The sequence below is a fragment of the Cucurbita pepo genome, chromosome LG18 (genome assembly GCF_002806865.2).
Source record: "Cucurbita pepo subsp. pepo cultivar mu-cu-16 chromosome LG18, ASM280686v2, whole genome shotgun sequence".
NCBI classification, from domain to species: domain Eukaryota; kingdom Viridiplantae; phylum Streptophyta; class Magnoliopsida; order Cucurbitales; family Cucurbitaceae; genus Cucurbita; species Cucurbita pepo.
In genome coordinates this window covers 5,589,353-5,601,464 of record NC_036655.1, presented here as the reverse complement: position 1 = coordinate 5,601,464, position 12,112 = coordinate 5,589,353, and the positions used below count along the sequence as shown (strand labels likewise).

Here is a 12,112-nt window from a genome sequence, read left to right as displayed (position 1 = left end):
GATTTTGAGAAAAAAATTATCACTGAGAATCCTACAAGAACTTCCAGATTGATATCAAGTTAATGTAGAACGAACTTCCAGATTATCAGCCAACTGATAATTTCTTACCAGCTACAATCTCAATTTGTCAATACATTTGGAGATGGGGTAAAAGAAATGTTGCAAGGGAGGCTTTTAAGTTACAAGATCAACGTGAAGATAAAAGAGTTGACGACTAGAATACATCATTCAAGGTAGATAGATACCAAGTTCAAGAAATCTCCAAGAACAGCTCAGGTGAGGTGAAGAATTTCAGAACAAAAGGGTAAGTAATATTGATATTCGCCATGCCTTGGCTGCTTTGTATGACGATTCTACTTCCAGAGCTTTCGCAACGACATGTTCTTCTCGGATTCCTTCTTCATCACCTTGGCAACAGCCATCTCGAAATCTTCCTGAGTCACGTGAACCCGTCTTTCCCTCAACGCAAACATCCCTGCTTCTGTGCAGACTGCCTGTATTCGATCACAAAATGTGCCACCAAAATGTAATTGATGAGCACTCAAGATTGTTTCCAACCATATTATCATCGAAAGATTAATATACCTTGAGCTCTGCACCAGATGCACCATTCATTTTCTCTGCAATTTTCTTCAAATCAATCCCACGCATCAGATTCATTTTCCGTGAATGTATTTTCAAGATATCAAACCGGGACTGCATTACGTATGAACTAAATGTCAGTATATCGATATAGCAAGAGCGACTGTGATTGACACGACTCTTCAATCCGAAAGGGATGTAGAGTGCCTCAGAAAGAGTATATTAAAGCATAAACAAACCAAGAAGATGAGTAGCTTTCATCTCTTCGTTACGAACAAACTTACAATTCCTTTCGGGCCAAGAGTGCCTCAAAAAGAGTCACAACGTTAAATGAAGTAAAATTCATCGAGTCGCTATAGTAAGCTCTAAATAACAAGAGTATATACCAAAACAAGTAGTGGTACTTACATCCTCGTTAGGATTTGGGAATTCAATCTTCCTGTCAATTCGTCCTGGCCTTAGAAGAGCTTGATCCAGGATATCGATCCTATTGGTGGCCATCAAGACCTGTAATACAGCCGAGCGGATAGAAACCAACTTTAAACGAAAACCAATATCTGGTTTAAACGCTTCATTACATATGGCGTTTATGCACTGTACCTTGATCTTATTTGATGCTTCAAATCCATCAAGCTGGTTAAGAAGTTCCAACATGGTACGCTGCACCTCGCTATCACCATTACCACTCCCAGATTCCATTCGAGCAGACCCAATGCTATCGATTTCATCCATGAAAATGATAGAAGGTGCATGCTCCCTGCAGAGGAAAATCCAAAATTTGTTGCAGTTGGAACAATAAAAGTATAGGATTATATCTAAAGATATATCCACTAAATAAAATTTTGGCACCAAAAGATCAGCTCCTAATTTGGATTCTAGACATTAGTGGCAGTCAAGGAAAAAATCCCATACATACATAAAGCAGGGAGGTTAGGGTCAACAACACCGAGTGAACGAATTTACATCGAAACACGGAAGAAAATGTCAGAACAAACCTGGCCATGACGAAAAGCTCTCTAACCATTCTAGAACCTTCTCCAATATATTTCTGGACCAATTCAGACCCAGAAACCCTGATGAAAGTACAATCTGTATGGTGAGCCACTGCTCTAGCCAACAGCGTCTTCCCCGTACCAGGTGGTCCATATAGCAGAACGCCCTATTAGAAGTGCATGGTGAGATATCTATGTTTAATAAGACCAACATGAAACATATCAAGAAACTCTGCAGGCAGTGTTTACCTTTGGTTGAGCTATTCCAAGACTCTCAAATAGTTCAGGATGCTTAATGGGGAGTTCAATAACCTTCAGATTGGAATTACCATTTCAGAATTTACAGATAATTGACTAATAAGTAGTTGACATAAATAAGAAAAATATTTGCAATGTACAAACCTCTTTTATTTCTTTTATTTGCTGGTCGAGACCACCAATCATATCATAAGTAGAATCAGGAACCTTTTCAACTTTCATAAGATTAACGAGTGGATCTACTTTGCTTGGCAAGACTAAATGAAGAACATAGCTGTCGTTACGGAGAGCAACTCTGGTTGAAGGTGTGATTTTTGTGATATCGATACTTTTGTCTATATCAACAACATATTTCCCTTCCGGGTGAACCTGTGCAGGTGAGCAAAGAGAAGTTGGAAAAAAAAAAAAAAAATCCAATTAGCTAGTTGAGATTGAACGTTTTGAGACTAAACTTCTAAGATTGCATGATTGAAGATATACAAATATGGATTGTTGAAAAATAAGAAGACGATAACGCTAATTATTTGGAGCACAACAGCCAAGTTCTATTACCCGGCATCTGTAAGAGTAAAGTCTCACTATTTTAATAATATGGACTCTATGACTGTAATAGCCTAAACCCACCGCTAGCAGATATTGTCCGCTTTGGCCAGTTAGGTATCGCCGTCAGCCTCACGATTTAAAAATGTGTCTTCTACGGAGAGGTTTCCACACCCTTATAAGAATGCTTTGTTCCCCTTTCCAACCGATGTGGGACCTCACAATCCACCCCCTTAGGGACCCTAGGTACCCAACGTCCTCACTGGCACACTGTCCGGTGTTTGACTCTCATACCATTTGTAACAGCCCAAACCCACCGCTAACAGATATTGTCAGCTTTGGCCCGTTAGGTATCGCCGTCAGTCTCACGATCTTAAAACGCGTCTTCTAAGAAGAGGTTTCCACACCCTTATAAAGAATGATTCGTTCCCCTCTCTAACTGATTTGGGACCTCACAATGATCCAACTTAAGCACATTTTAATTACAGAATATTGAACTTTACACCAGAGAAGTTTCCCGACAAAAATTCTATACAATATCAATATGTATCCCAGCATAGAGTGAGTAACCAAGGGAAGGGGAATGGTAAATTGGTAATGAATTTGTAATTTATTTATTATTTTTTCTGAAATAAAGAAAAAAAGACAAAGCCACCAACCTTAACTAAAACTTTGTTCTTTCCCATGACTTTAACAACTTCACCAACATAGGATCCTGGCTCTTGAAGCAGCTGCAGCTCTTCCCGGAGCATTCGCACTGTAAATATTAATATGAGATATAAATGTAATAGCCTCAAATAAATCATAAATCCAACAGAATAATGTTGAAGGGCAGCCATAAAAATTATAATAATGAAAGAGAACTAATCAAATTGTTCTTGTATCTTCCTTAACTCTTATAGCTACTTAATTATGTAACCATTCATCAGCGGAGCAAACAAAAAGTATAACATTTGTGGACTGACCAACTCCTACGCTTTAAACCCCATCACAAGGAAATTGAGTGAAACCAAAGCTACCCAAAAAAAATTCAAAATTGATTGGTACCTTTCGAATTCAGCTCGTTCCGTTGAGCTTCAAGACGATTCAGATTATGGGTCTTTTGACGAACCTGGAGCTGGAGCTCGTGAATATGTTGAAGATAGTACTGCCTCAGACCCTCGCCTTGGTTCGTCGCCTGTTTCGCCGAGCAAGTACCGACCGATGCCGACGTCGCTAGCTGGGTCTCGACCTCCATTGTCGCCATTGGAAAAACCCTTAGAAATTCGAAGTTGTTTCACTAGACGATCGAGATTTAAACAAAGATGAGCAAACTGAAATGAGATTTCCTTGTATCAATCGATGCCCTGAAAGGGAGGTGGATGTTGCCGGTTTCTTGCGCTTTCGGCAAAGAAAAGAACGAGGACACGGGCCTCAGCATCCTAATGGGCCGGTCGCAAGTTGAAGCCCAATCGATGCAGGCCCAAAAGAAAGAAAGGAACGATGACACGGGCCTCAGCATCCTAATGGGCCGATCGCAAGTTGAAGCCCATCTCGACGCAGGCCCAAAGGAAAAGAAAGGAACGATGACACGGGCCTCAGCATCCTAATGGGCCGGTCGCAAATTGAAGCCCATATCGACGCAGGCCCAAAAGAAAAGACAGGAACGGTGACACGGTCCTCAGCATCTTAATGGGCCGGTCGCAAATTGAAGACCATCTCGACGAAGGCCCAAAAAAATGAAAGGAACGATGACACGGTCCTCAGCATCCTAATGGGCCGGTCCCAAGTTTAAGCCCATATCGACGCAGGCCCAAAATAAAAGAAAGGAACGATGACACGGGCCTCAGCATCCTAATGGGCCGGTCGCAAATTTAAGCCCATTTCGACGAAGGCCCAAAAGAAAATAAAGAAACGATGACACGGGCCTCAGCATCCTAATGGGCCGGTCACAAATTGAAGCCCATCTCGACGCAGGCCCAAAAGAAAATAAAGAAACGATGACACGGGCCTCAGCATCCTAATGGGCCGGTCACAAATTGAAGCCCATCTCGACCCAGGCCCAAAAGAAAAGAGGGGAAAAAAAAAATAATAATAATAAGTGATTTCATGATATATAAGATCAGGTCTGAAGCCAGTTATGGTTGCGCCTAGCCCTTCTCTAGGAAGCTCTGTTTTGTTAGATTTTCCTTTTAAAGGTTTAATTTTTTGAAAATTTTCTTCTCGCTGTAATTTTGGTTTAGATTTTGATTTTATCAGAGCCATTTTAGAGGGTTAGGAGGTGTGGGTGTTAGCTTTGTTGTTGGCGTCTCTCACCTGTGTTATATACCGCCATTTCTCGCTCCAATTTTCGATCGATCACAATTCAAAAAGCTTACTTCGATTCTACTGATCGCCGTCGTTCTGTCTACAGTTGATTGTGAATTTATGAGGATTTGCGGCTTTAGGGTTTTGATTTGGTTATTTGTTCTTGAAATACAGGTTTAAAGGTATCAATAAAGAGCAAATCTATAGTTTTTAGGTTAGGTTTATAGAAGTGTAGAGTAGTTGATTTTTGTGAGAGATGGATAAGAAGAAAGTGGCTATTCCTCTTGTTTGCCATGGCCATTCTCGACCGGTCGTGGATCTATCTTATAGCCCTGTTACGCCGGATGGATTCTTCCTCATCAGTGCCAGCAAGGGTATGAAGTTAACTTTTTTTTGTTTTTATTTTTTATATTTGTTTTTTAGACGTGAATTTATGAATTGCTGAAGTTTCTAGATACTGTTAATTTAGAACATCATCAGATAATGAGTGTTAAATGATTTTGGATCATTCTCGTTCAGTGTCAGTCCTTTTGACTTTAATAGATAGATGTGCTTAGACGTGGGCATTGTGATCTTAGCCTTTCTTGATGAGAGATTCCATGAAACCCATGTGTCTTGGTGGTTTGCTCAAAGCATAATCCACCGTTTATTATCCTGTGTTGCCTCTCAAGTATGCTTTTCTTGCGCCATTCAGATTCCAATCCCATGCTCAGAAATGGAGAAACTGGCGATTGGATTGGTACATTTGAAGGTCACAAAGGCGCAGTTTGGAGTTGTTGCCTGGATACCAATGCCTTACGTGCTGCCACTGGTTCTGCTGATTTTTCAGCGTATGTTTTTTTTCATTTGTTTTCATGATACGTTTTAAGAACTGCCATATTTTTAATTTTTGATAGTCATAACATTGTATGCAGTCTACAATTAGAGGAGTAGCTCTTCATGTGTATAGTATCGATGGGTAATAGGGATTTTCCCAACTTTTCTCGGGATTTATTAACCGATCAACATAGTTTAATTTTTCCTTATAATTTGTTGTTTCAAGTACTACTTAATTTGATTCCCATGCTTCTTAGTTCTGCTTTACGGTCTGTACTCTTCTATATATACATTTAATATTTCAATTTCCTATATGTTTCCTCTTTTTGGTACAGAGTGGTAGAATAGTTCTATTTTATTTGGCAAATTTGCAAGTAAGACTCCGAAACGTCAATTCTGACGTTAGAAACTAGTTGTTTCTAGCCATTAGTCACAATGGTTAACCGACCTACCGACCAACTTACTAAACTCTGCTAAGGGTTACTTTCTATGCTTAAAATCTAGCTACATTAGTTAGGAATCACATTGGCTGGACACTTGCTTTTGCTACCTTGTTTTTGTATGCCCCTTGCCAGTGCATTTTGCACCATGACTTTTTGGCAGAACTACCCATTGTAGTCTTCTTCCATTCTCGCCAGTATTTGCTTCCTCTAGTACTACACCACCTTCTTACTCCTTCTCCACTCCTCAGGCATACAGTTACTTTTGTTGTAATTATTTTGAAATTGATTATTTGTAAGCTTCATTTTGATGACAAAATCTTGTTTGTTAAATTTTACTACATTTGCAATGGAAGTTAGACATGTTTTTCAAGTGATTTTGTGACAATGATGGAGAATGGAATCATTGTTAGGATCCTTCATATTTGTGATTGAACTTACAGGAAAGTATGGGATGCATTAACTGGACATGTACTGCACTCATTTGAGCACAAGCATATTGTCCGTGCCTGTGCCTTTTCGGAGGTAATATCTTTTATCACATTCTTGATACACACACTTTGCTGATTTGCATATGATCATGCCCTAAGAAATTACTTTGGAATCTTCCATCAAATCATGGTGCATCTTTTTACCTTACTGACAATACCTAGGAATTAATCCCATAGTGGTCATCTACCTAGTTTTTCAAAACCCTAGAGCTTCATGACAACTTGTAGGGTACAACCGTCGCCCAAAGAGAGGTTAATCCAGCTGCACTTTAGTTGGTCTAGACGCTATGGATGTTATTATTTAAAAAAAATGAAGTTTCACTTCTTGTTGGTGCGTGGGCTTGATTGATTCAATATGCATGTGATTTATTCATGTGACTCTTGGTTTTTGAGTTATTTCTGTTTTGTGTTATCATCTTATGATTTATGTGGGGGTGATTATGTGGAATGAATATGACGCTTAGATCTTAATCTTTAAGCTGAATTTCTCTTTTTTCACTTGATACGTTTTCTAAAACGTGACAGGATACACACCTTCTATTGACTGGTGGTCTGGAGAAAGTACTACGAATATATGATTTGAATCGTCCAGATGCGCCTCCAAGAGAAGTGGATAAATCCCCCGGTTCAGTCAGAACTGTTACATGGCTTCACAGTGATCAAACAATATTAAGTTCTTGCACTGACATGGGAGGTGTCAGGTGTGTATTGCTGGGTGTTAATCTGCCTTCTCGTACTACATCGGTATTTATTTTCTTTTATTAATTATTATTTAGATATTTGGTTGGTCTTATTAAGTTTAGTCGTGGCCGAACAGATTATGGGATGTAAGAAGTGGCCAAATAGTTCAAACACTTGAAACCAAGTCATCAGTGACCAGTGCAGAAGTAAGTCAGGATGGACGGTATATAACAACTGCTGATGGATCTACGGTTAAATTTTGGGATGCAAATCAGTAAGTGTATTGCTTGCTTAAGCAGTGTTACTAGTAAATCATACTCTCCTCCTGATTTTTGTTCCTTCTCTTTTCAGCTTTGGCTTAGTCAAGAGCTACAATATGCCTTGCAATGTAGAATCCGCTTCGTTGGAACCAAAGTATGGGATGAAGTTCATAGCGGGTGGAGAGGATATGTGGATCCATGTATTTGATTTTCATACTGGTGATGAGATTGGTATGCTCTTCTGCTATATCATTCTCTTTCCTTTTTAGTTTGCCAAAAAGCATCGACTTTTCCTGTGGGGTCCCGTTCGGGATTGCTGAAGAATGCCCCTTGTGTTTAACTGTTGATGCAGCATGTAACAAGGGTCATCATGGACCTGTACATTGCTTGCGCTTTGCACCCGGAGGAGAATCCTATGCCTCTGGATCTGAGGATGGAACCATTAGGATATGGCAGACTGGTCCTTTAACACATGACGACTCAGATGAAGCTTTGGTCAATGGATCTATGGGAAAAGTAAAGGTAAGTGCAGACGAGGTCTCACGCAAGATCGAGGGGTTCAGTATCGCAGACGATGGAAAGTCCAGAGAGAAGGAGAAGGTAGAGGCGGGAAATGAGTGAAACCGTCTCTCCAATGCTCGACGGGAAAGCCAGCACAGCAGAGCGTTGAGCTTATATCCTATCCTATACAGGTTCATCTTTTGTGAGATATGGACTTTGCTGATTTTTTGTATACACTTTTAGTCAATTCTGCAGATATGGGTGTGAACTTGTCATCTCAATTGAACACGTTTTCGTTATGGCGTTGTCTCGTGCTTTAGATCTTTAACCACTGTCATTGTAGTAGCAAAGACCACGTTGAAGAACAATTACATGAACAGTTTCTACTCGTCTAATTAAGCTATAATAAAATCGACATCGTCCAAGATTAAGATTTTGTGTCGAATATTTCTATTCGATTTTAGAAGATTTACATGCCAAAAGAACAAATTATTGGTATTCATTTAATACTGATTGGTACTCACTGTTCAGGAGATTGGTAGCCAATTTGATACGATGACGACAGGAGGATCCTTCCTGTATGGTGTTGCTTTCCTTATATTATTACATTTTTGGCTGCATTGTATCCCCAGATGGATTAACTTTAATTCAACCTGGGCCCACCACCACCACCACCACCACAAAAGTAATTCTTTTGTGTGTTTCTGTCATTCAGCAAAAGCATGAACTTCATAGAAAATAAGCAAAGCTACAGACATTTATGGAGAATAATTCTCATTCCAAATCCAGATTCCCAACTTTAAAAAGGAAAAGGAAAAGTCAAAGCAAGTGGTGGGTGTTGTAAACTTCCTGGTTAAGGTTTCTTGTGGGAAAGAAACTGATCTTCTGATTGTGATGATCTGCGCCAATGGCGATGGCAATGGGATCGTTTTAGCAGAACGTGGTATATGGTGGTCTTTCGATCGATCGCGCGCCCGACCGCTGGATTCTTGAATCTCCTTAGCTGTCTCAAACAGATTACTAGAAGCATTCATTACGATAGAAGCAACATAGTAAGTTTAAGAAGTAGAAATGAATGATCCATCCAAATTGTCTGCTGAATTCAACACTTCCAATCCTCAATACAAATCAAGACATGAATGAAGCTTTCCCAAAGCATCTACAAAGATGCAATGTTCTGCTCTCATCAACAAAGCTGGCCTAGAACACAAAAGAAAATGTCAATTCTTTAATATCAGCACAGGATGATCAATGGAAGATCTTGGCATCCCAACTCAGAGAGGAGACTAAAATGAATGAAAAACTGAAGAGTTAATAGTAGTTTTGTTCTTCAAATGGCTGAAATTTTTGGAACATTGACTGGAAACTGGTCGATCTCATTCATCCATGGGCTCCTTTCTTTAGCTGGATTTATGGTTCTTAGAGCTTTCCAAACTGCACTATTGCACTTAAATCCTGAACCAAATGCTATTTGCCATGTTCTATCTCCTTTCTTCATTCGACCTTTCCCTTCTGTATATGCCAATTCATACCATAGAGAACTGCTCGACGTGTTGCCAAATCGGTACAGTGTCATCCTCGACGGCTCCATATGCCAATCAGATAGCTGCAAGTTCTTCTCCAGTTCGTCTAGAACCGCTCTTCCCCCAGCATGGATGCAGAAATGTTCAAATGCTAGTTTGAAGTCAGGGATGTAAGGCTTGATCTTCATTTTGAAGAGTTTCTTACCGACTAACGTACCGAAGAAGAGAAGCTGTTCCGACATTGGAAGAACAAGAGGTCCCAACGTCGTGATGTTAGTCTTCAATGCATCACCTGCAACTGCCATTAAGTCTTTGGATAAAGTAACACCAATCTTCCCAGTTGAGTCCTCTTCCTGAGTAACACAGCTAAAGCACTTATCGTCTGCTCCCTTGTGGGTACGAACAGTATGAACTAATTGATATTTGGACCTCCTCCTCTCAGATCTTCTGTTTGAAAGCAATATTGCAGCTCCACCCATCCGAAATAAGCAATTAGAGACAAGCTTCGATCGGTCGTTCCCGAAATACCAGTTCAATGTAATGTTCTCCATGCTAATTACCAGGGCATAAGAATTGGGATGGACCTGAAGCAGCTGCTTAGCAAGATCAATAGAGATTAGTCCTGCACTGCAACCCATCCCACCAAGATTGTAACTAACTATGTTCCCTCTAAGCTTGTAGTGGTTGATGACCATTGCAGAAAGCGATGGAGTCGGATTAAACAAGCTACAATTCACGATCAAGATACCGATATCTTTTGGTTTCACACTCGTCTTAGCTAGAAGCTCATCAATGGCACCAAACATCACAATTTCAGCTTCTTTTCGAGCTTCTGCCATGGAGGGGTTTGGAGGAATATTGAGAACAGCCTCAGGAAGATAAGTTGAATCTCCAAGGCCAGATCTCTCAAGGATTTTCCTTTGGAACTGAAGATTCTCCTCTGTAAATGTCCCTGTCATCTGAGATTGATCCATAAAAATCTTCTTCGTGCATTTACGAGCTTCATCGGGCTTGTAGCACGAAAAGTTAACAAGGTACACAGGGCGAGGACGGGTTAGAAAGTACAAGGTAGACAAGAAAACAAGGAGGGTCGAACAAACAACGACAGAAACTAAGTTATATTGGAGATGACCCCAAACTTCACGAAGATCTTGAAGGGAGAAAGTGGAAAGCTGAGCAGCAATCACAACAACCAGAGGTGAAAGGAAGAGGTACATTCCATGAGTGATGAGATAGTGATAGCCAAGTTTCACATATTTGAGTTTGACAGACTTTTTAAAATCAGGGAGGCTCCGTGAAGATGGTGAATGTGCGCTTAGCAAGGGTGTGGATGGCTTTGGCTCCGTCATTTCCCCCTGATAAATTCTCAACAACTTAATCAACTATGAACAAAGTAAACTGCAGAAACATACATGGATCTAAACTATGAACAACAAATCCTTAAGCCGATGCAATAGAAAACAAATCTCATCCACAAATGGTTTTTGTTCATCCAGCAGAAAGAAACAGCATGCCCTTTCAGAAGATATACACAAAAAAGGTAAATATATAGCAGTGGAGAGCATACATTATTCCTAAAAACACTAAATCTTGTTCATCGCGTGAAAAATCCACAATATAAACACAACCCCAGAAGAATATTCACAGAAAACTCAGAATTCAGCATGAAAAACCCAAAATTATGCAGCAAATCGAGGAAGAAACCAGATCAAAGAACAGAAACTAGAAACAAAGAAAAGGGTATGCACAAATTCAAGTTGAAAAGAGAAAAAAGGAGAAACCCAGATAGGAAACAGACCTGAAAACTCAAATCCCTGGGCAGGCCGCAGGAATCTCGGTTGAGAGAGGGCCAAAGAGGAAGAGAGTTGAGAGAGGAAATGGAGCGATATATACAAAGGGCTTAAAAGTGGACGAAAAAAGAAGAAGAAAAAGGAGATTGGAACAAAATTAAGAAGTAAAAAGTGGATTAAAAAAAGGGTTAACTGCGATTAGAGGTGGGGGCAGAACGTGACAAGAAGGAAGAAGAAGGGGGGGTTAACGGAGAGGGAAGGGCATAGCCATAGATGAAGGCGGCGAGGAACGAGGATTAGATGCAAGTGACGACGGCGCTGTCTGGCGCTGGCGCTGCCTTGTTTTGAATTGGGATTTGATCATTGTCTGTTTCTTCCTGTCTCTGTAACCAATCCCTCAATTCTCCTCCTCCATTTTTACTCCTCATTTTATTTTAATAAATTATTTCTTTTTCGTTATTATTTTACCCGGCAATCATTTATTTCTGCCTTAATTTTCAAAAGGTAAGATATATAATTCATAAAAATAAATAAATAAATAAATAATTAATTAATTATACAGCTAGGATTATGCATTTTATGAAACCTTTTACATGAGAGAAGGGTGGGGGGACCATGAAGTAAGGGCTGGCTGGCTGGCTGGCTGGCTGGCAAAGAAGTTTCAGGACGAATAGAGTTGCGCCACGTGTAATATTATAAACGCCTTAATAATAAATAAATAAAACAAATAATTGGCTGTTCTCGACTGCCACCTATTTTGAATCTGGGTTTGTCTGTTTCCTTTTTTATTTTTCTTTTCTCCATTGATAAGTCAAATTTGTCCGACAACTAATTATGTCATTTTCGTTGACGATTAATAAATCGAGATCTTATTTAAATAAGAGTAATATTAAATTTAAAATAATTATAAAAAAATTAAAAATTTTATACCACAAAATAAAAATTGAAAAAA

At 39.7% G+C, this 12,112-nt stretch overlaps 3 protein-coding genes across 3 annotated transcripts; 1 reads left to right on the top strand and 2 right to left on the bottom strand.

Moving 5' to 3' along the window:
- Positions 1-48: 48 nt before the first annotated feature.
- LOC111780575 (26S proteasome regulatory subunit 8 homolog A-like) lies at positions 49-3,744 on the bottom strand. The gene is made up of 9 exons (XM_023661009.1): positions 3,420-3,744; positions 3,032-3,129; positions 1,977-2,201; positions 1,824-1,886; positions 1,578-1,741; positions 1,183-1,339; positions 991-1,089; positions 586-696; positions 49-494 (listed from the first exon to the last, which is right to left on the bottom strand). The coding sequence occupies exons 1-9, from the start codon at positions 3,616-3,618 to the stop codon at positions 354-356; spliced, it is 1,257 nt and encodes a 418-aa protein (XP_023516777.1). The 5' UTR covers positions 3,619-3,744; the 3' UTR covers positions 49-353.
- Positions 3,745-4,497: 753 nt separating this feature from the next.
- LOC111780725 (serine-threonine kinase receptor-associated protein-like) lies at positions 4,498-8,278 on the top strand. Its single transcript, XM_023661205.1, has 7 exons — positions 4,498-5,032; positions 5,353-5,488; positions 6,358-6,439; positions 6,931-7,106; positions 7,223-7,360; positions 7,438-7,577; positions 7,699-8,278. Exons 1-7 carry the CDS (start codon positions 4,915-4,917, stop codon positions 7,965-7,967), a joined length of 1,059 nt encoding a protein of 352 aa, XP_023516973.1. The 5' UTR covers positions 4,498-4,914; the 3' UTR covers positions 7,968-8,278.
- Positions 8,279-8,904: 626 nt separating this feature from the next.
- LOC111780723 (3-ketoacyl-CoA synthase 11) lies at positions 8,905-11,553 on the bottom strand. Its single transcript, XM_023661204.1, has 2 exons — positions 11,169-11,553; positions 8,905-10,725 (listed from the first exon to the last, which is right to left on the bottom strand). Exon 2 carries the CDS (start codon positions 10,717-10,719, stop codon positions 9,178-9,180), a length of 1,542 nt encoding a protein of 513 aa, XP_023516972.1. The 5' UTR covers positions 10,720-10,725; positions 11,169-11,553; the 3' UTR covers positions 8,905-9,177.
- Between the last annotated feature and the right edge of the window lie 559 nt (positions 11,554-12,112).